The sequence below is a fragment of the Sander vitreus genome, chromosome 22 (assembly GCF_031162955.1).
Source record: "Sander vitreus isolate 19-12246 chromosome 22, sanVit1, whole genome shotgun sequence".
NCBI lineage: Eukaryota > Metazoa > Chordata > Actinopteri > Perciformes > Percidae > Sander > Sander vitreus.
In genome coordinates, this window is record NC_135876.1 from 18,976,784 (window position 1) to 18,997,737 (window position 20,954).

At 41.4% G+C, this 20,954-nt stretch overlaps 1 protein-coding gene and 1 long non-coding RNA gene across 3 annotated transcripts in view; one reads left to right on the forward strand and one right to left on the reverse strand.

Moving 5' to 3' along the window:
• Positions 1-20,954, forward strand: part of tmx3b (thioredoxin related transmembrane protein 3b) — a 36,646-nt gene that overhangs the window by 1,435 nt on the left and 14,257 nt on the right. The window contains exons 4-13 of one of the 2 annotated variants that reach the window (XM_078281164.1): positions 2,116-2,239; positions 3,057-3,102; positions 5,577-5,657; positions 6,085-6,184; positions 6,399-6,476; positions 6,860-6,926; positions 12,293-12,391; positions 15,472-15,529; positions 15,722-15,775; positions 19,121-19,177. In XM_078281164.1, the coding sequence (XP_078137290.1) occupies positions 2,116-2,239; positions 3,057-3,102; positions 5,577-5,657; positions 6,085-6,184; positions 6,399-6,476; positions 6,860-6,926; positions 12,293-12,391; positions 15,472-15,529; positions 15,722-15,775; positions 19,121-19,177 (764 nt within the window). Of the gene's footprint in view, positions 1-2,115; positions 2,240-3,056; positions 3,103-5,576; positions 5,658-6,084; positions 6,185-6,398; positions 6,477-6,859; positions 6,927-7,517; positions 7,662-12,292; positions 12,392-15,471; positions 15,530-15,721; positions 15,776-19,120; positions 19,178-20,954 lie in introns of those variants that run through there. The other variant, XM_078281165.1, reaches the window with a different exon arrangement.
• On the reverse strand, positions 5,703-8,318 carry LOC144537432 (uncharacterized). The gene is made up of 2 exons (XR_013503855.1): positions 8,021-8,318; positions 5,703-7,922 (listed from the first exon to the last, which is right to left on the reverse strand). It is a non-coding gene; the product is annotated as an uncharacterized LOC144537432 (long non-coding RNA).

The following is a 20,954-nucleotide window of genomic DNA, read 5'->3' on the forward strand; positions in this document are numbered from 1 at the left end:
TTCATTACTGTGTCAAATGGTTTTATAGATGATTTATAGATTTCTCATACACACTCTGTGTTCAAAACTGAGTAATTATGGAATACTTTACAATTCAATTCACAAAGTTCAAATTGGAACTAAATTAGCCTTATCAGCCAACTCTGCAGCCTAGTCTAATAGTTTTGGCTTTAAAGCACATATAGGGTTTCGGGCCCTATTTTAACGATCTAAGCGCACGGCGTGAAGCACATGGCGCAGGTGCGTTTAGGGCCTGTCCAAATCCACTTTTGCTAGTTTGACGGTGGAAAAAAGGGTCCGTGCGCCTGGCGCATGGTTCAAAAGGGTTGTACTTAGTGTCTTCATTAATTCATAGGTGTGTTTTGGGCGCAACATGAAATAAACCAATCAGAGTGTCATCTCCCATTCCCTTTTAAAAGCCAGGTGCGTTTGTACCTTGGTGCATTGATATTATGATGGCGGATTTGCAGCGAAATATTTTTATTTGTAATCTTTTGCATGTTTGTGTGCTGCTGAGCGTCCCTGTGTGTGTATCAAGCATAGTGTGCGCGCGCTGTGCTTGAGCCTAGGCGTATTTTACTAATGCGCTGTTAAAATAACAATGACATGCTGCGTTATTGACTTTAGACCAGGTTTTTGTTGGTCAATGGCGCGATCACTTCCCGCTGCCTCAAGATAGCAATACGCCAAGAATGCACCTGAACACACCTCCCTGTAAAACCAGCACGCCCATGGGCGCAGGTGCATTTGCTATTTAAACGACGTGCGCCGGGTGCAAGATAGAGCCCCTAGTCTCTACGCTGTGGTCACTCCTGTTATTAGCAGAAGTAGTCTGTTAGCAACCAAAATGTCAAAACGATAGAGAATAAACCCACTATACAATACCTGCTCAGCACCAAACGGCAGACCGACACAGTTAGCGATTAGCAGGTGAACATAGTGGGGCATTTAGCAGCTAAAGAGACGGATGCTTCCCTCAGGAGTTGGTGGAGACCAAAAACATAGCCTATATCCACAACGTTCCACTTCTGGGATTGCTCTGTTGCCTCCGGAAATTCAGCCGGATTTCACTTTTTTTTTACCTTCCGCTTTCATTGTGTTGGAATTTTGAAGTCCGGTGGATTGATGAGTACTATGGTTAACTGCTCCTCAGATCTCTGCAGGGTAAATCCAGACAGCTAGCTAGACTATCTGTCCAATCTGAGTTTTCTGTTGCACGACTAAAACAACCTTTGAACGTACACATGTTCCACCAAAACAAGTTCCTTCCCAAGGCTATTTTACAGCGCCTCAGTCTGGCGCTTAACGCCGCCCATGACGATTGTGATTGGTTTATAGAAATGCTAATTAACCAGAGCACGTTTTTCTCCCATCCCGGAATGCTGTGTGGACCAGCCAGACCCTCCTCCTCAGTGCTGTGGGGGAAGGTCTGGCAAAGCGAGACTAGCAAAAACAGAGCTAAAATTGGAGTGAATAGGCTTGCATTCGCAAAGTGGACACAAACATGACTCCAAATAAATGATAATGTTGCTCCGTAACTGCTGGATGTGTAAATAAGTTACTGTTCATCATATCAACTTAAAGATATGTCAATGTTGTGTTCACAACTTGTTTCCGCTGGCCAACAAATCAGTTGTTGCAGGTTTTAGATGTGTCCTAAATAGCCCTTCATCTGATCCTAATTAGCATCAGTGCATTCAAATGAACCCAGCTACTGCCTTGAACAGTACGTCTCAAGTTTTGAATTTTTGTTGTAAAGAATCCATTCCAGAGGTTATACACAATATCAGGGAGTCTTTCAGTACAATAGTGGCAACAACACAGCACAAGCAAAGCTCAAAGACATACACAAAGAGGCAAGACAGTCATTTAAATCCATTTTAGCACATAACATTAAACAACACCACTACCAAGTATTTCATCTAGTTGGCATATTCAAAGTCCCACTTTCAAATAAGGTGAAAGTTTGGTCAATGTAGTAGCTGTAGTGACAATGTATGGTGTAAGATGAAATGGAAATAAAAAATGAATCTGTACAGATAATGATAAAACATAATGGTGACAATATGTTGCACATGATCTAAAAATTGCTTCCTTCTCCTGAACATTTTTCAGTTCTATGCGCCGTGGTGCGGCTACTGTAAAAAACTCGAGCCAGTATGGCATGACGTGGGAGTCGAGCTGAAGAGCTCTGGGTCGCCGGTCCGCGTGGGAAAGATGGATGCCACTGCTTACTCTGGTGAGTAAATGATGAAGGTCTTCCCTTGGAGCCTGTTTGTCCCCAGGTGATTATTTCATGTGCTGGAGACAAAGATAGATCAAACTAATTGCCTGTGTTGTTGAACAACATGATGATGCATGTATGTGACAAGGCTTTCCGGTCTTATTGAAAGCCCCATAAACAATATTATAGGTGTATTTAGTTTTTTTATTTTTTTTATTGTGACTTTATCACAATATATCAATATTATGATATATTTTTGCCATAATAATCATACAGAGAAAGATGAGTATTATGAGTAAATACACAATAATCATCCATTAAATTATGCACGCCGTGCCTTAGGAGTAATCCATGGACACATATCATTTAAAACATTGATTGACAGACTGCAACCTTATTTATATTTCACGGGACTTTTAAAGGAATAGTCAAAATCTTTTGGAAATGCACTTACTAGATTGTAGTGGACTCGACGCCCTGCTTCTCCAAAGTCCCCCGCGACGCGACGCTACCAAAATGCATTGCACGGCTGCTCCCATAGGAATGAATGGGAAGTGGGGAAATGACGCTGACAATGGACACGTCCCCTTCAGATGAGAGTTAGAATGATACCACTCTCATTAGCGGTCCCTTAAATATGAGGCTACAGCTAACAGCCAATTCGCTTAGCTTAGCCTGGCTTACTATTTTCTGTTGCGGCGTGAGTGTGTTATCAGTTTTCTCATCTATCGTCAAGAAGGAGAATATGAGAACAGGATACTTAAAACCTTTTAAAGAAAAAGATGGTTCTCAGGATAATTGTTTTGCTATACATTTGTTTTCTATGTTGCAGGAATGGCATCAGAGTTCGGTGTCCGTGGTTACCCCACAATAAAACTGTAAGTGACAATTGAAGCTTCGTACATCCGATATAGGTCAACCTACCCCTGTCTCAACTTTCATTTAAATTAAAGATCATTTTGAACTTAAAAGCCACAGATGACTGTTTTACTTTGATTTGAAACTTTGTGTAGTCATACATTTTTTATATATATATTTTAAATTGCTGTAATTTTCTTTACCATTCAGTGCAGCTTTGAATAGGCTTTAAAAATCCATATGAGATTAAAAGTTTTATTGAATTTTGTACCGACCTACAGGGTCTGGACACAGAATTATAATTGGTCTAATACAATATATCTGCAGATTTCACTATCTCTGTGAAGCCTCTAGTGTTAAGTATTTGTTAAGCTCTTGTGTCCGATAGGCATTGATTCAACTCTACAGTAATTGTTGAGGCTGTAATTTGGTGTTATACTACATTGTATAAATGTCTTTACTTATATTTGTAGTGTGTTACTATCAGGATCCTTTTACCCCAATGTTGTCTTTGAGGTTTGGCGTGTTGAGATGCCGTTAAGTGACTTATTCAGGAGGGAACAAGGTGTTGTTGTTGTGGTGCGACAAACTGTTCACACTCTCTGGGCTTAAATTGTATTAGGTCTTTTTGGCACTCCTGGATGCTGGTACTTATACATTGCGTGGGCAATAAATTGTGTTTAAAATCAGCTTTAGCAATTCAAATTAGCCTCTTTTATATTTTTCTCTTCTCACGTATGTCCCAAATCACTTAAGTATATCTTGTGAATTATTGATTAACAAATCAAGAGTGTTCGATGCTGTTTCCCCTTGTGAACAATGTGGCATTTCATTTTTCTTGAAGTGCACGTGGTATTTATTTTTTCATATAAAATTGATGAATTTAGGTAGACACCAGTGGCTCGGCAGCAGAACTCATGTTGACTTTAGAGAAATGATCCTACTCCAAAGCAGACTTTCCTCTATGTATTTGAAACCGTATCATTTATCTGCAAACTGCTATAATGGGCTCCCCGTTTAGTTTCATCAAGTTCATTTGGGAAGCTGCCACAGGATCACGGCAGGGTTCAAAACATTAAACCAAGCAAGTGATGAAACATCCATCGAAGAACACGAGATACCTCCCTTGGTGACAGAAGGAGACTTGATTTAGAGTTCCGTCTCCCCCTGAGTTCATTAAGCTCTGTGGGCTGATGCAACCTTGGCAATCCTTAATGCCTTTTGCTTCTTGTAGGAGCTCGACTCGAGCAGTTTCTTTGGCTGAAAACTCAATTAGTGACAGTCATTTGTTGTTGTTTTTCATTTAGGATGAGCGGAAGAGATTTAGATTAAGTTGACCTTTGTGATGAAGGTGCATTGCTGTTTCATCAGAACAACTTGTTGCCATGCTCAGAAGTCAGGCAGGGACTTTAAAGGGATAGTTTGGATTTTCTGAAGTTGGGTTGTAAAAGGTACTTAACCACAGTAGATGGCGGTCGCCACCCCCCCCAGTTTGGAAAAGCAGGCAGGAGGACAGGCACTCAAGCTAAACAATCTACTGCTTTTGATGGGGGCATCAGCTAAGCGTATTTTAGCCACCTAAACAAAATCAGTATCAGTTTAGGTGTACGCTATATTACATATACAGCTTTACCTTGCCGTCAGACAGCCGTTATGTATGCTCTCGTCAAAGCCACCAGACTCCATTGACAAAAACAGTAATTTTACCTCACAGAACATCGGTTGGTTAGTTTGTTTGTTAATTCCTAAACACCAAAGTCACGCAGTAACACAAACAAACTAACCGATCGAGGCAGCGGTAAACCAGTAACTCCTGTGTTCTGTGAGGTAAAATTACTATTTTGTCAATAGAGTCTGGTGGCTTTGACGAGAGCATAGATAACAGCGTAACATTTCCTGTTTAATAATTGTTTAGTCTATGAAATGTAAAGAACGAGAGCCCCAGGTGTCCAATACCCAAAGATATTCTGTTTACAATGATAGTTACTCATCTGTTGGTAGTCTATCCAACAGAGCACCTTTTGGGATGTGGTGGAACGGGAGATTTGCAGCATCAATGTTCAGCACCTTGTTGAATCCATGCCACGAGTAATTCAGCCTTTTCTGGGGGCCGAGGGGAGTCTATACCTAACCATGATTAGAAAAGTGTACCGAACAAAGTGGCCAAGGAGTGTATAGAATGGAGAGAATCAGCAAATGTTGACATTAGAGAAGCTGGAAGTAGTTGATATTTGCCATTTTTGCTTAATCAAACAACAAGAACAATAATTGACTGCCAATTTTCTCCATTGATTAATCAAACTCATTAGTTTGAGCTTTGCCTCTACTGTTTTATTCTTTCCCTTTTGCTCACTGAATGTGGATTTTCCAGACAAACCAATATGCTGAATGCAAATTTCAATGTCACGTAATTCCATTTTATTTTCACATGAATGTCTTCACATTTAGCCTTCAGCCTTTCACCCTTGTTTTTGCTTCCGCCTCTCCTCCTCAGGTTAAAGGGTGATCTTGCCTATAATTACAAGGGACCAAGGACAAAAGATGATATTGTAGAGTTTGCCAACAGGGTGGCAGGGTAAGCCTTCAATCACCACTTCAAAAACAAATGACATGAAACTGATGAATACATAGAACTTCCTTTTATTTCACAGCTGCACTAATACGAACCATTCCAAGCAAGCTTATCACTGCAGGCCATATTTATTTTATAGCTCAATGGGTTTCCCCCTCTGATGCTCCAGTTTAGGCCACTGTATCAACTGTGCCTGACAGATTTTCCACTCCTTGAGGGAAATCAAGCTAGATCCGTGACAGAGGGGTTGATGAAAAGCTTGGCTCGGAATTCAGGGCTGCAAGTTGTCTCCACTGGGTGGTGCCACCAGCACAGAAATAAAGAAGAGAATGTTGGAGGTTTTTTGCATCAGTGATTGCATTAGTGTGCCATTTTTGTGCTGAATGTGATTTCACGTGTGTGTGCGTGTGTGTGTGTGTTCCCTCTCCAGACCGGCCGTCAGGGCACTTCCCAGCAAGCAGATGTTCGAGCACATGATGAAACGACATGATGTGCTTTTTGTGTATGTCGGCGGGGAGTCTCCCCTCAAAGTAAGCACCAGATTTGATTCTGAGCACCCAGCTTGTTCAGAGCTACAATGCTAAAACTGGGTATTGATCGAATGATGGAAGCTCTGCTGCTGTTGCAACAAGGAATAGGTTGTGTGTAATAACTTGAAGTGACTTTACAAGCCTTTACAACTGTTAGACACTGATCTATTGGAAAGCTACCGTGTCCATGCTGAAAGACTTGTTTACTTTGCAGGAGAAGTACAACGACGTTGCCTCCGAGCTCATTGTCTACACTTATTTCTTCTCGGCTCCAGAGGAAGTCTTTCCAGAGGTAACGCTTTGAATTTGCATCCCTTTTTTGAATTTTAGAAAAATACTAAAATCACTTGTAATAAAAAAAACATTTTTGTCATCATATGTTATTGATACTCTTGAGTGGTGTGCAACCAGTTGATGTTTCTTTCCATGCTGTATTTTCTAGATTAAAGTAAATGATTACATTCTTTTAGTTGTCCTCCCACACTTGCACATACAGACACCAGGCCTGCATGCTGTCTTTGCATTATGCAAAACAGTATACGTTTCACCGTTTGCTGCAAAGCTCTGTTGCCAACAGTCTTGTCCCACATTCGGCAGGTGCAAATACATTCATTGAGTAAAAATGATATATGGAACTTGGTTTTGAATTAAACATTTTTTGTGTGTTTTCAACAGTCAGTAACTTTGCCAGAGCTTCCTGCGGTTGTGGTCTTTAAGGATGGGGCCTATTTTACCTATGATGGTGAGTATTGTGTCACCATGTCTTCATCCACTGTTGTTGTCTTGGGGCAGTTTTGTTCAATTAGTCATGAAAAGGGGTACGAACGTGTTAAAGGGGCCAGTAGGGTGCACTCTGTGTACTGCTCCCAGACTTTTTCCTCTTTCCTTTGCCGCGATGCTTGTTTTCTCTAGCTGTGTTCCTCTAGTTTTCCGGTCTCTGCTGCTGTTCTTTCATCTTCCTCACCACATTGAGTTATGGTGTGCCTGGCCCATCATAAAGCACCCAGGGCTCTGCCCGCTATTGTGTGTGTGCGGTGAGGCCAGTGATGTTGTGGCGGTTTGTCTTTGGGTGGACATACATAGCCGGCCAGGGTGGATGGGCGTGAGAGACCACAGTTGAGGCCAAAGAAACCAGTGCAGAGCTGGTACTGTATATACAGTCATTTAAAGCCAAGAATTGAGTCACTGAAGCAGCCGTCGAGTCTCTGCAAAAGAATCATAGTGACACAAGAGGTTTAGAGAAGCTGCTTTTTTTTTTTTCTTCTGTTCTCACCGCAACAACGTGAGTTCACCACATTCCTCCATGATGTCTTGTATTTTGCTGCTGCTGTAGGCCCGAGCTGGGAGGCGGAAACGGAAAGGAAGTGCGTCAAGGCACAATGACAACACAAATGGGCCCCAGTAGTGGCTGTTGGGCAGGCCCGGTGCTCGGTGTAGCGCCCGGAGAACAAAATCCACCTCCGCCACCGTCGGCGAGTTCATATCCATTTGCTCCACCTGACCATTACAGAAGGTGGGCTTTCTGCACCAGAATCGCAGCAGGAGAGGCTCGCCACAGAAGACCTTAATGACAAAAACTCCACACTCGGCAGAATCCACCAGGACCTTGATACGGAGGATGTGGCAAATGTCTAGCATTGCCATGGTGACGGCATGTTAAGCGTGTCGAGGTCTGAGAAGGGGAGCAGCATTGCAAAATGACATGGTTGTGTCCTTCCTTTCTTCTTCCCCTTCAAGCCTGTAGAAATTGTTGAGGGAAAACGCTCTAATTATTATTGGTTATTGTAGGTGAAAATGGATGAAAAATGTTGATATCACAGCTCATTACGCACTTACCTGCAATGACGGCAAGAAAGAAATTACCCCATTAGAGATGGTAGTTTTTTTTTTACCATATGTGGTCCTCAGCATCTGGTTTCTTTCCAGCTGTTTCTCAGAGGACTGGTGTCACTGAATGTCCACTGACTGGATGTCGGATTAGGGTATAAATTAAACTGAGGCGCCTCTGTGTATTTATTTATTTTTGACACTCAATTTGCATGTTCTCTTCATGTCACTTTTTATCTGATGTTATTTGGCTAAACCTTTGAATAGGCACCCAGTGACACTTTTATGTCACACTATGACATTTATTAAAGCGTGTGGATGTATAACATACACATAATATATTTTTTGTTAGCTGTATTGTTTATCTACCAGCTACAGAGGCTTGTCTATTCTCAGAATAGACAAGCAACTTTTATCACCTCCCCTCTTGTATGTATGTATGTTATTCAGATTCCAAATACGTATTAGAAATTCAGAGCACATTTACTGTTCTTGTTGCGCAGCTCTGACTTCTGACTCTGTTTTTAAACAATAGATGCCATTAAACGAAGCCACACTGTCCAAACACGGCCGCTCGCTTTGTGTAAAAAGATATTTTACATATCGATGGGCTTTGATTGGTTTAGTACACATCACAAACGGCAGCATCCCTTTTGAAGAGCGCTGTTAAAATATGGTACAGCACAGAGGCTCATACATATTTAATAACTCAACTTCTCAGGTTCATACTGCAGTACATGTCTGGATTTTTATTGTGCTTCATCATGTGCAGTGAAATCTACTGGGCTACATGTTAGTGCTGTGAGAAAACAGAAAAGTATAATTAGAATGTTTTTGAGTGTTAATACACATTAGTTAAAACCCGGTAATCTTTTAAGTGGTTTATGGTTTGGCCTCGCCACTCCTTGTATGGAAAGGTACATAACTGTGAGGTAGCACTGTTTTGCATGCGTTTATTGGGAGCACTTAAATGACAGGCGGATTAATGGTCCATGAATGCAGTGACAAGATGAGATCACACTTAAAAAGATGATAACGTGCTGATGACATTTTGTGACGGCACACATGGAAAGTATTCCATTATTCCGTATTCATCGGTTATTTGAATTGGCAAAGACAACAAGGTCAGTGTGGCATGGTGAAATTTTGATCTTATTTCCCACACATGTAACATCCCCACTGTATCATAATCCAGTTATTTTGTCTAGTTTTAGTTTAGGTCTGTCGGTCTATGGTTTAAACTGAAATATCTTCGCAACTATTATGGCGCTTACCCACTGCTGGTACTAGCTCTACTCGGTTTGGCTCGACTCGACCCGGCTGCGGTGCCCCGTCCTCCATTTTCCATTGAAGATTTAGTACCACCTCATGGGTGAGGCAAGCGTGGCTGGTCGTCATAGTGACGCCGCAGGGAACTGCCGTGACCTAACGCGACACACAAACACAGAACGTTGAAGGTGTGTTGTTTTTGATTCTCGGCATGTGGCTGTTGCCACAGCCAGAAGACACATTTTGTTTCAAAGAAGCTGGAGGCTAAACTATTTTAGCCTCCAGCTTCTTTGAAAATGGCGGGTTTGTTCAGGACACCCCCGTCTGTCGCTAGCAATGACGACGCAGTGATTAGTGACGATTCTCTCTGACCAATCAGTAGTCTGCAGGTTTTCACGTCACCTTTTGGTATCGCCTCAGCTCGCTTGGAACCTCGACGGAGGTGATACTAAAAAAAAAAGTACCTGTTGGCAGGTACCAGGGACTTTTTTTCATAATGGAAAACCAAAAAAGGCGAGTAGAGTCGAGGCAGATCAAGCAGGTACCATGTCATGGAAAAACGCCATTAGATGAACATTCATGGTCCCCAGAGGATGAAGCTTACTGACTTTCCCCTGAATTTTCCTCTAGTGCCACCATGTTGTAGCCTAGAAATCTAGACGCACCCTAGCGGCAGCAAATCTAATTTGCAGCCAGGGTCGTCTAGCAACTCTCCGTTGGCTTGCAAGCTGGAAAAACCAAACTCAATCACATTGTGTATAGAGTCGGTGGGCGGGCTTATGGCTACTGCTGCTGGCGAACAGTGGCCTTTTGAATTGGCTTTGGCCGCGACTCTGTAAGACTTGGAGTTAAGCTTTTCTTTGAGAAAAGAACAAAGAACGGCACTGAAGTCATTCTTAAAAAAGGAAGATGTGTTTAAGCTATCAACTAGCTCCGCTACCTTCTTCGTTGCTCTGCTTGGTTGTAGCGCTATCCTATTGCGTGCAGAGGGAATTTGAAAGACAACCATTTATCCCGTCCCTCAGATTGAGCCCTGCCAATGGTGAGTTCCCAGACCCGACATCTTGATGTGGGTCTGGCTTGTCAGGCTAACCATGTTGTTCACATTTGTGGTTTTCGAGTGAAATATCTCTGCAACTATTTGATGGATTCCCTTGAAAACATTCATCGTCCCCAAAGGATGAACTGAGATCCCAGCTACGTTCTGTAATAACTTTGTGGATCCCTTGCTTTTCTTCCACACTAGTTCCCAACCCTCACTGTTGCTTTTTTTGGCAACTAGCTCAACCATTTTCATTGTTTATCTTTTAAGGTTTTTCTTTTTGTATATAGTAAGAAAGCAAGACGTGCTTGCTTTCACCAATCTTTTCATCCTCTGCCTCCATCTGGGTCTCACCCTATTTGAATTATCTTTGATATTTCCTATTCCTCTCCCTTTCTTCTACGTTTCTCCATCTGGTTTTGCATTGCATTGATCGCGGAGGTCCTCTGTGCCATGTGCCATTAACCTTCATCCTTGAAACGTGTCAGATCTGCGTCCTCCCTGCCCTCAAAACTCTGCCACTGGATCATCCTTTACTCCACCTACTGTCTGTTTTTATTCCCCCTCCTGCCCCTCATCTCTCTCTCTCTCTCTCTTGTCTCCCGCTGTGTGAACTCTAGGGCTGACAGGCTCCTGTAGGGCAGTGTGGTGATTGTGAGGTTGGCACCCAGGAAGAGAGCAGTTCTAATTTGTTTCAAGGTGAAGCAGTTTCAGTCAGTGTAGAGGTTCATCGGACTGTACGATCCCAGTATGGGGCCTCTCTCTCGCTCTCGCTCTCTCGCTCTCTCGCTTCTGAGAGAGTCAGGCAGCTGCATGCTGTCTATAAAGCCAGAACATCTGTGGAAAGAACTCTCTGGAATGTCTACCTTACTGACTGAGTCAGCAGCCTTAACAACGACTCTGCCTTTGCACAGCAGCAACACTGATACATAGATTGCGTTGCGTTAAGGTCATTTTGAGTCTGGTATAAGCTACAACCTCGGGGGTTTAAAAGCGTGTTCAGGTTTTAGGTCGTCAGGCTCCCAGCTCGTTTAGGGGAGCAGCTTAAGAACCATGTTAAAGTCATCAGTGTGGTTGTAATTTCTGTAATAGTAGCAGAAAGGTCATGATAACTTATTAACATGTCATAATGAGGTCCCAGCTACATTTGACATCAATTATGAGCATCCTGTAGCCTCTCTCAGCCGGAGAAAACTGCGTTGTCTAAGCAGCCTCGCTACACCCGATTTAAACCCTCCAGGGACAGACGCTGGTTCCCGTTTGCATGTTGCCTCCAGATGTTAGTTACAACAACACGTGGTTCACAATCAGGAAGCAATCCTTTATTTTACTTTTTCACTTTTTTTTTTTTTTATTTATTTGTTACACTCTCTTTTTTGTTGTTGTTGCCTAATGCATCTATTGAATTATGCATTCGCTCCAAATATGTAAAAAAAATCTGCCAAATCTGTGTCTTGAAATGAATGTACGGACGCATGGAGAATCCTTTACAAACCAAATGTGTTTCTTTAAAAGACCGAAAGGCATAATAGCTGTGAAAATGAGGTTAGGTGAGCAAGCATCCCAGACAAAAACATCATCAGCATCTATTGTGAATGAAAATTGCATTTTATTTTTTTTTTATTTGTTTTTTTTATATCTTGACAACCGGTTATTTGATAAATAGGAAATGAATGCTTATTGTAGACAATCTAGACTGAACAAAAGGCCCTTTCATTTATGTCTTGACACCCAAACTGATACATTTGATTGATTATCTCTGGATTGATTCCCAATCTGCTCACAATCCATCGGCTGTTTCAGCCCCCCAAAACCATTTCTGTTCATTGTTTAACTGACATCTGTCTATGAATGCTGAACTCGTGTCCCGCTCTTTATTCCCTAGAGAGCGTACAGGTGATAAACACTGATCTTTCTTACAATCCAGGCACCAATATGCTGTTTTCATATACTGTCTCTCTGTGTTGCAGAGTACGAAGATGCTAGTTTGTCATCGTGGGTGAACAAGGAGCGCTTCCAAGGATACCTTCAGATTGACGGCTTTACACTATATGAGCTCGGGGAAACAGGTGGCGTATGCATAAAAGTTGTCATCCACAATATGTTCTTTACTCTTCCGAATAACATATTTATATAGCAATCATATTACATTGGTATAGTTTAATTTTGGGACTTCAACAAACTATTATTTTCATTATCAATCAAATAGTTTTCCAAGTTTCTAGGTTACATCTTCAGATGTCTTGTTTTAGCTGACCAACAGCCCAAAACCCAAATATATATATTAGTTTACTATCACATAAGACAGAGAAATGTCAGAAATGATCACATAATTGAGAAGCTGACACTTGGAAAATAGTTGCAGATTCGTTCTCTGCCCCTCAATCGACTTACTGTTTCAGCTCCATTTTATTTTGAAACTTCATAAATTGTGATTTTTGGTAATCGTGAGCATAATGTTTTGTTTGGTTTTTTTTGTGTAGATTTAATTTTTTGTGTGCTCATTTTACTCTTAATGATTATGGAGCCAAAGTCGATAGTCAACATCTTTTAAATTACGGAACGATTACCAGCACATATCATTTGAAAAGTGCATCAGCACACAGCTTTACTCTGCCTGCCTCTTTAATGCTATGTCACACATTTCAAAACCCCCTCATATTTAGCTTCCCACCCCTGAATATCAAAGCTGCCACACGATGACTTCATAATTGAACATCAAACATCTTAGAGCTGCTCTTGTCGAATCTTTACTTGTAACAATATCAGCGTTAATTGTGTGTCGGGCTACGATAGGAAAGTCACTTCCCTCTAGATGTAGACCAAGTTGCTCAAATGTGCACACACTTTTCTCTCCCACAGCACAGTGAAATACAAACTGGCTCTCAAACTGCAGTAAATTGATGCTCTGTGCAGAGAAAGCTGTGCTTTCTAATATTAGATGCAGTATTTTACCTCTTTATGTGCAGCTGACTGAGATCAGTGATGCTCCGCGGTTGGATTTTGCTTACATTTGTTGCTGCTTACAGTCAGTTTTTAACCCATTTATACCAAATGTGCAGTTTGCAGTTCTGAACAAAATTGTCTCTAAAGCACCTTAATTGGATAAACACTATGTGACTAATTAAAGACAGCACAGTCCGTGGTGCAATAACTTAGAGTTTTAGATCGAAGTAAGTTTGTGAAAACAGTATAGAATCTCCCAGCCTTGTCTCTAAAGGCTTTTCAATCAGTTGTCAAGTTCCATGCCCTTGGGCTTATTGTGGGTGGTGGAGTGACATTGTAATGCTCTAAAAGCCTCATCCCACACACGTCTATGTCCCCATGTTTACACCAGTGTTACCAAAATCAATAAATAGTCTCAAGCTGTAATTTAGATCTATTTATGGGTCAAAACGTAAGGGACAGAACACAGACAGAGGTAAGGATAAGTGGCGTATTGAAAATGGCATCTATTTGACAGATTCCCAGTACACCCCTTTTTTCTTTATTTTTTTATGGTGTGCAGGAACATTGGAAGGCTGTTCCTCAGGGGCAGAGAGTAAATAGTAGGTCTATCACAAACAACCCCTTTAAAAGAGAGACTACACTGCATACTTTTAACAACTTCCAACATATTGTACAAATGCACAGTGAAAGAATGTCAGTCACACCAAAAAAACCAATAGAAATGGTAGCTTTTGGCATCAAACTTTCTGCATAACGTCACTGGATTTAAGACACAAGAAATATGATGCGTGCAAGTTGTTAGATGGATGTCTTGTAAATGTGATTACATCACTTCACAGTGAAGGCTGTGAGTGCTAACAGCTCTTTCTTCAAGCTTTTACCAGAAGAATTTGAAACTATAGCCTGTGATCCTTTATAAATAACTTAATTAAAATGTTTCTTCATAGACTTGATGTCTAGCTATTAGAAAGTGCAAACCTATGAGTACAGTTTATTAGCATTTTAACTATCACACAGAAATGATAAAAACTGGTCAAGTTTGTATGGAATGGCTTATCGATCTGTAAATCATCAGTAACCATTAGGGAGCGCCTCGGAAGCCGTGTGGTCACAGCGCACGTATAATTGCAACGTCTTGGGTTCGATTCCAGCCTTGGCATCATACCGCTCTCTCTGCTCCGTTTCTATACTCTTATCCTTAAAAAAAAAAAAGGCGAAAAAAAACAAAAACAAAACTTAAGCCATTAGTTAACTTATATCTTATAAGTAACTTATAAACGGTGACTTACGAGAAAGTGGTCCCCTTTGTTATAACCTGAGATTGTGGCATTTCCTTCAGTCGAGAACACTTAGAGACTTAGAGGTCCCGTCGTACAATATACAAAGGAATGATGCCGATACAGCAACAATGGATTTTGTGTCAGTGCTAGTTAGGCACCGCAAAGATTATGCACATTTTCACATGAAGAAGTATTGCAGAAAAAACACAAAGTAAAACATAAACTATTGTTCACTGCACAATGCCTCCCCGAAAGCCACAGAACAATGCAATGAAAGTTATTTTGGGAATGTTATGTGGTAGGTGAATATTGCACATTGAACGGCTGCAAGTATTCTCATATACAGTAGCACTGTAACACAGTTATACATTTAAAAAAAATAGTTTATGTGGCTTAACTTCCTCCCCCACATCTTATACAACAATCTGTCTCCGCTTGTGAAATCTTATTCCTTTTCATGACACCACCGGCGCTGTCCACTGCCTTTACGTAACCTCAACCTTGCCACAGAGCAACCATCTGTGACCACCAGGGGGCAGGCTGGCACTCTCATCCCAGCGACAAAGGGTTTCTGGCCTCAAACCAATACACGTCTGAATAACAGACCTTTTTTAAGTTGTGTAACAGTTTTATTTTTTAAGTAGACCTATTTGTTGTGTCGTTGGTTTGGGTTTTGAATGGCCTGAAATAGCTCTTCAACCAGAAAGTGACCACTTATTTCCTGTTCAACCAAGTAGAAAGCCTAAGCTAGCTTAATGTTTGAGTGATGAATGAATAAAGCACTCTTGCTGCCTCTTTCTTTTCTTTCCCGCGGTTGAGAGGTGATTGGTCTCCTCCAGAGCCTCTTATCTGACTTGTCATTGTCTTCACCTTATATTGTGTGTGTAATTGTGATTTGTAATCCCTGTTTGCCACCTCAGGCAAATTGGTCGCGATTGCAGTCATCGATGAGAAGGACCCCACAGAGAAGAGTGGCAGGTACAAAGAACACAAATAATAATGATAAAAAGCCATATGACCACTATAGTTGCGCTCAAGTGCAGGGCTTTCAGATAAAGATAAGACTTGCTGTTATTGTTTGGATCTTCCCACAAATTACAGGCATCGTTCTAAATAAAGGTTAAACTCCCCACTCATGTGGTGTTTCACTCTCTTCTCATTTGCTTTTAGATTAAAGGCCTTGATTCAGAGGGTGGCGAAGGAATACAGGGAACATTTTAACAGGTAAGGCACGGATACACGATGAGGTCAAAGATGAATATGCAATTTATACATTTATTCGAGGATGGTGCACTCACTGGGGAGCGCCGCCTGTCTATTCACAAGCAAAGTTTATTCCTTTGTCGGGGCACGTCTGTTCTCGTTGACGTTCAGTAGAAAGGTAATTATGCAAAATGTCAGCTTCCAAATATAGGTGTTCTTTTCAGCTGTCAGTCAAAATCTCAGCTCGGTTTTTTATTAATGCATAATTTTCTGTTTTTCCTGGCTCCAATTGTGCAATAACAACTGGAGATGGGGTGTTTGTGTAACGTACCGCCTTGTTCGACCCGTTCTTTTACTGGAGAGGAACCAATTAAACTAGCCACGGAATACAAAAAGGAAATGCATGCACTTAAAATGTATAATTTCACAAATGCGTTCTTGTTATTTTCGCTGTTAGTGGACTGGAAAGGTCGGAAGGAAAGATGGTTCAAAACAGAGATGATGCAAGAACACAGACACCCAAAATGTTTAACACAGGGCTCCTGAAACAATTGCTGTATGCGTACAGCAGGATGATTTAGTAAGTACAGTAGGCAGGTCATCCTTTAGCTGGAGGACACGGGTTAAAGCAAACATGCTTAACTGAAGTGGCGTGACTCCAAATCAGCTCTTAAGATCGCTGTTCTGTTCTCCCGGTACGGCGGCTTGGCAACAAGAGGATTTCCTTAAAAGGATTAATAAAAAATTAAAATAAAAAGTCTCACATTTTCATCATTATGGTGTGCTTAAGTTCTGCACTGTGCCCCATCATTGACCATGTAGCTTCCATCAGCTAGATTTCTGCTTTTCATTGAAGAGTAGTATCTCAAACCGCCATGATCAAAGTGTTTCTCCCTCTCCAGGCGCCCCCATTAGGACTGATTGAATTACACAGATTCCTATCAGCATTTGGACTACTATCTGCCACACTACTCTGTGCAGTATATATTTTTGGAAGACTTTTGATTTTGAGAATCCCCACTGAGATCAGAGATGCCTGCGGTGTTCTGACGCGTCTAAACGCTACTTGTAATTACAAGTCACGAGCTCGAGTGACGCCCCCGGTGGTGGGCGGCGGCAGCGCATAGAGTCAACAGATCACATGGTGCTGACTGACGTTTGGATGAGCTGATTCAGTTTGATGCAGTAATACATTTTGTGGCGGTCAGCTCATCCACCATTTATAGCATTTTGACAGAACAATGAATGCAGATCTCAGAGGGAGCTTATGTGTGTGTGTGTGTGTGGGGGGGGGAGAGAGAACAAAGACACATGCCTACATGTGCGCAAACCGCACTTGTGGGAAAGTCTGATTTCATCAGTAAGTGGGTGTGGGTTGGGTTTAAATTCTGCACTGTCATTGTCTTTTATGTGCCCATTGCTGCACACCAGACAAGAAGCCTTGTCACATAGAGCTTCTTCCCAAACTGAAACCTTTTGACTTTCCATCCATAAATTACCTGGATTCTTTAGGTTTCAGGCGGTTTAACCTGTTGAAAGAACATCTTGAAGCTGCTCATCTTTTTATGTTTACAGTTGATTGAATATGTATTGTGAAAGATGCCATTCGAAGTGATGAACACCGAGAATTATCACTGGATTCTGCAGTTCTCCTCAACTCTACAGAGCGTCACAGCAAGTCAATGTTATTTATGAAGCCCAATATCAGAAATTTTCCCTCAAGAGGCTTCACAATCTGTATAGCATACGACCCACACTGTCTTTAGACCCTCGCTTTAGTTAGGGAAAACCTCTCAAACTAGCAGCTAAAGAGCCTCATATCTGGATGGGTGAAGGCTAAATAAATGCTCATGCTGTTAAACTTTTTATTTATTTTTTTTTTTTTTTTAAACACGTTCCTTACATCAACTTTATAAGGTCAATATTGCATTTACAGATTGTTGTGCTGCAAGTGGCCAAAATAAATCAATTAATACAGGTATAGGAATATTTTAAAGCCACTGCCCCAGTGGTAGTATTAAAAGAGACACACAGCAATGCAAGCCACATTTTTTGTAAGAAAAAATGACTTCTTTAAAAGATGCTTAATATCACATGAAGATATTGCAGGCGTTGTGTGTGATTTTTAATATTGCATGTGGTGATCTGTGATTTGAATCCTTTCCAGAGTGCATATGTGGGTGACTTCTCTCCCCATACACACCATAGTATTTATAATGGTTCCAAAAACAAATAGTTTTTTTTATATGATCATTGATAGTTCAATAATGAATTCCTGTCCACAAGGACACCTTGTTTTCCTTTTTATTTCTAAAAATGTCGTAAGTGGAATGGATAACAGACACTTGCACATGTCCAGAAGGAACATATAAGTAAACCGCTAAAATGTCCAACTTTCATTGGCCATATCTGGGAGTATTTACCAGAAACAGCTGTTGCGCACTGTTCCATGCTCTCTTGGCCAGCCTGCTCAGCGGTCTGGCCAAAGAAGTGTCAGTGGGAGTAGGAAGATGGACACACATGGGAAACAGACCTGTAACCATTTAGATTATTGACCAAGTATTGATAATAAAATAAAAAGGAATTTATATTCCACATTACAATTTGTGTATCTCAACACTCCCTCCCTCAGTCTTGAAACATGTAGATTATCTTCTAGCGGTGTCTGATCCATAACTCACACTGCTGCAGCTTTCAGAGCAAAAGTTACAAACTGACTTTTTGATACTTGATTTTTATTTCCAGTTTGGCCCACTATTGTCAGACAAATTATCACTAACACAGACTGATTTTTATATTGCATTCATATATTATTTAGTTCTGGCTCTTCATAATTAGTCATTAATAAGCGCAGGCAGTATTTTGTAACACCCAGAGGACAAATATGCAAGATGTAGCTGTGATTCAATATGAATATAATGTATATGTAGAGGCCCCCCATAATCAGTCATTCAGTGGTAGTCACAGGCTTTCCTGGACTTGTGCAACCACCCCCTTCCCTAGTCTACCCACAATACACTCTGCTCAGACATAGTGGAGCACAATGAGAAACAAATTGAATTCCTCCTCGTGCCTTATCGTTCAGATAAATCAGTCTTTTCTGTGGTGGGAAAAGATGATAGACAAAAAAACAGGAGACAGCACAGGACAGAGCTTTGGGGATATCTTTTTCTTTCTGCAGTGACAGAATCCCAGTTTTCCATAGCAAAAAAAAACAACATGCAATTCCATTCAATGTGTTGGTGTCCCAGTTTTGTGCAATCCACTGAGACAAAGAAAAAAGGCTCATTTTGCGCTATTGAATGTTGTTTTTGATTCACTGTTTTTCACTTTCTTATGCCACTGATTTGTCTTGCATCTCTCCAGGGACTTCCAGTTTGGCCACATGGATGGGAATGACTACATTAACAGCCTCATTATGGGGTGAGTGTCTCAAATCCAGCCCACCTCTCTCTTCATCTTCATCTTCCTCTTTTCTCTACCTCATATTACCTTCTGTCAGCTACTTATCCAGGTCTGGACTGACTTGTAATGCCAGCCTCTGCCATTAAAGATGCTCTCTTGTGGAGAAGTCAATTACACAGACAGACTGTCATTTCTTTTTTAGTGCACTTGGAAATTGTAACCCCCTACCATCACGCACTAATGCATACGAAAAAGCACACCAGCTTCTGCAATTCAGCTTCTGCGCTTGAAGGATAGTGAAAGGAATCTATGAGGAATTTACGGATAAGGATATATGCGTGGATTAAATCTATGGCGGTCATATGTTTTAATAGCTTGTCAAAGAGCCGCGCTAATGATTCAGAGAGCCCTGCTGCTGTAGCTTTGCGCCTTGGCCTGCTTTTGGTGTGTCTTGCTCGGAGAGGCCTTGCAACTGACATCCCACACGTTTAATTACAGAACCCTGCTAGTGTTACAGGCCAGCAGGGCTGTAGCAGTTGGCGTGTCTGTTTTGTATCTACCAACGTACAGTGTCTAATTATGTGTGTCTTTGTATAATGTTGTGTGTGTTTGTGTGAGGATCTCCCAGCATAATAGACCGCTGCAGGATGTAATTTTAAATTTAGCATATTATTGTTTGTATAAGGGAGATTATAGCAGACATGGTCTCCTAAGTCCTGTGTAATTAAAAGAGTACAGTATAGGAGTCGCATTGGAAATAGGACGACATTCAAAGAACAGACTCCCGGTGCATGGCTGAAATTAGACAGACGGTGTTTATATTTAAGGATAAAGGAAGTGATTAGCCTTCCCAAATTTGTACAAGTAGATACAATATGTATTTGCCGGGTTTTACAGTACTGAGTTTGGCCGCTGTAGCACGGGATTAATTGCCCTCCTTTGAGGAATGAAATCCTGGCCTGTCAATGTCCACTAATTCTCTCCTTTAGGAGAGCCATGGAAATAAATCTGATGGCTTTTTATCCCTCGTTCTGTCATCACAGCGATTACTGTGTTCTGGCAACGGTCTGTCTGGGGTAAGGCTGCCCCTGCTTTCACCAAAGGCATAGAGACACACTAATGAACACACACACACATACAACATGAGCACCACTCTAAGCCCGAGGCTGTCTCTGCCTCTGTTTGAATGTAGGATTATCCCTAACCCCTTATATGGGATGCATTGTGGGCTGTGAAAAATTTTGAGATTTGAGGTGACTGAAAGTCTGTGTGTGTGAAGGGAAGACTTTTAATCTAGGAAGGTGAATGACTAGGAAGATACCACACCCAGCAGTCATTTGATTTGTATACTAAAGATCGCTTTTGTGGAACCTCTAATACATTTCTGGTACTCTATATATCATGAATACAATTTTTAAAGTGTGAAAATATCTCCGCTCACACACAAAGTTGATTTTCAATTATCTTCGCCTTTTATTAAATAGGCAGTTTTAAGCCGCCTACACGTGATACACGATTTGCTATCTGCGCACTGCTAGGTAGGGCGCAGAGCAAAGCGCAGCGCAGGTATTCGTCATCAAGGTTGGCAAGGAAGCTATTTCCCATTGCTAGGTCACGACATGCTGTTATCTCATTGGTTGCGCTTTCGAAAGGTCAGCAGCAACTAGGTCAAAGTTGAAAGAATTTGAACTTTGAAGCGGCAAATCCGAGGGGTACGCAACGCCAGGGGTAGCGCAGCGCCTGGTTGGGCGCCACCCTCCTCCCCATAGGAAATCGATGGAACGGCCGGCGCAAA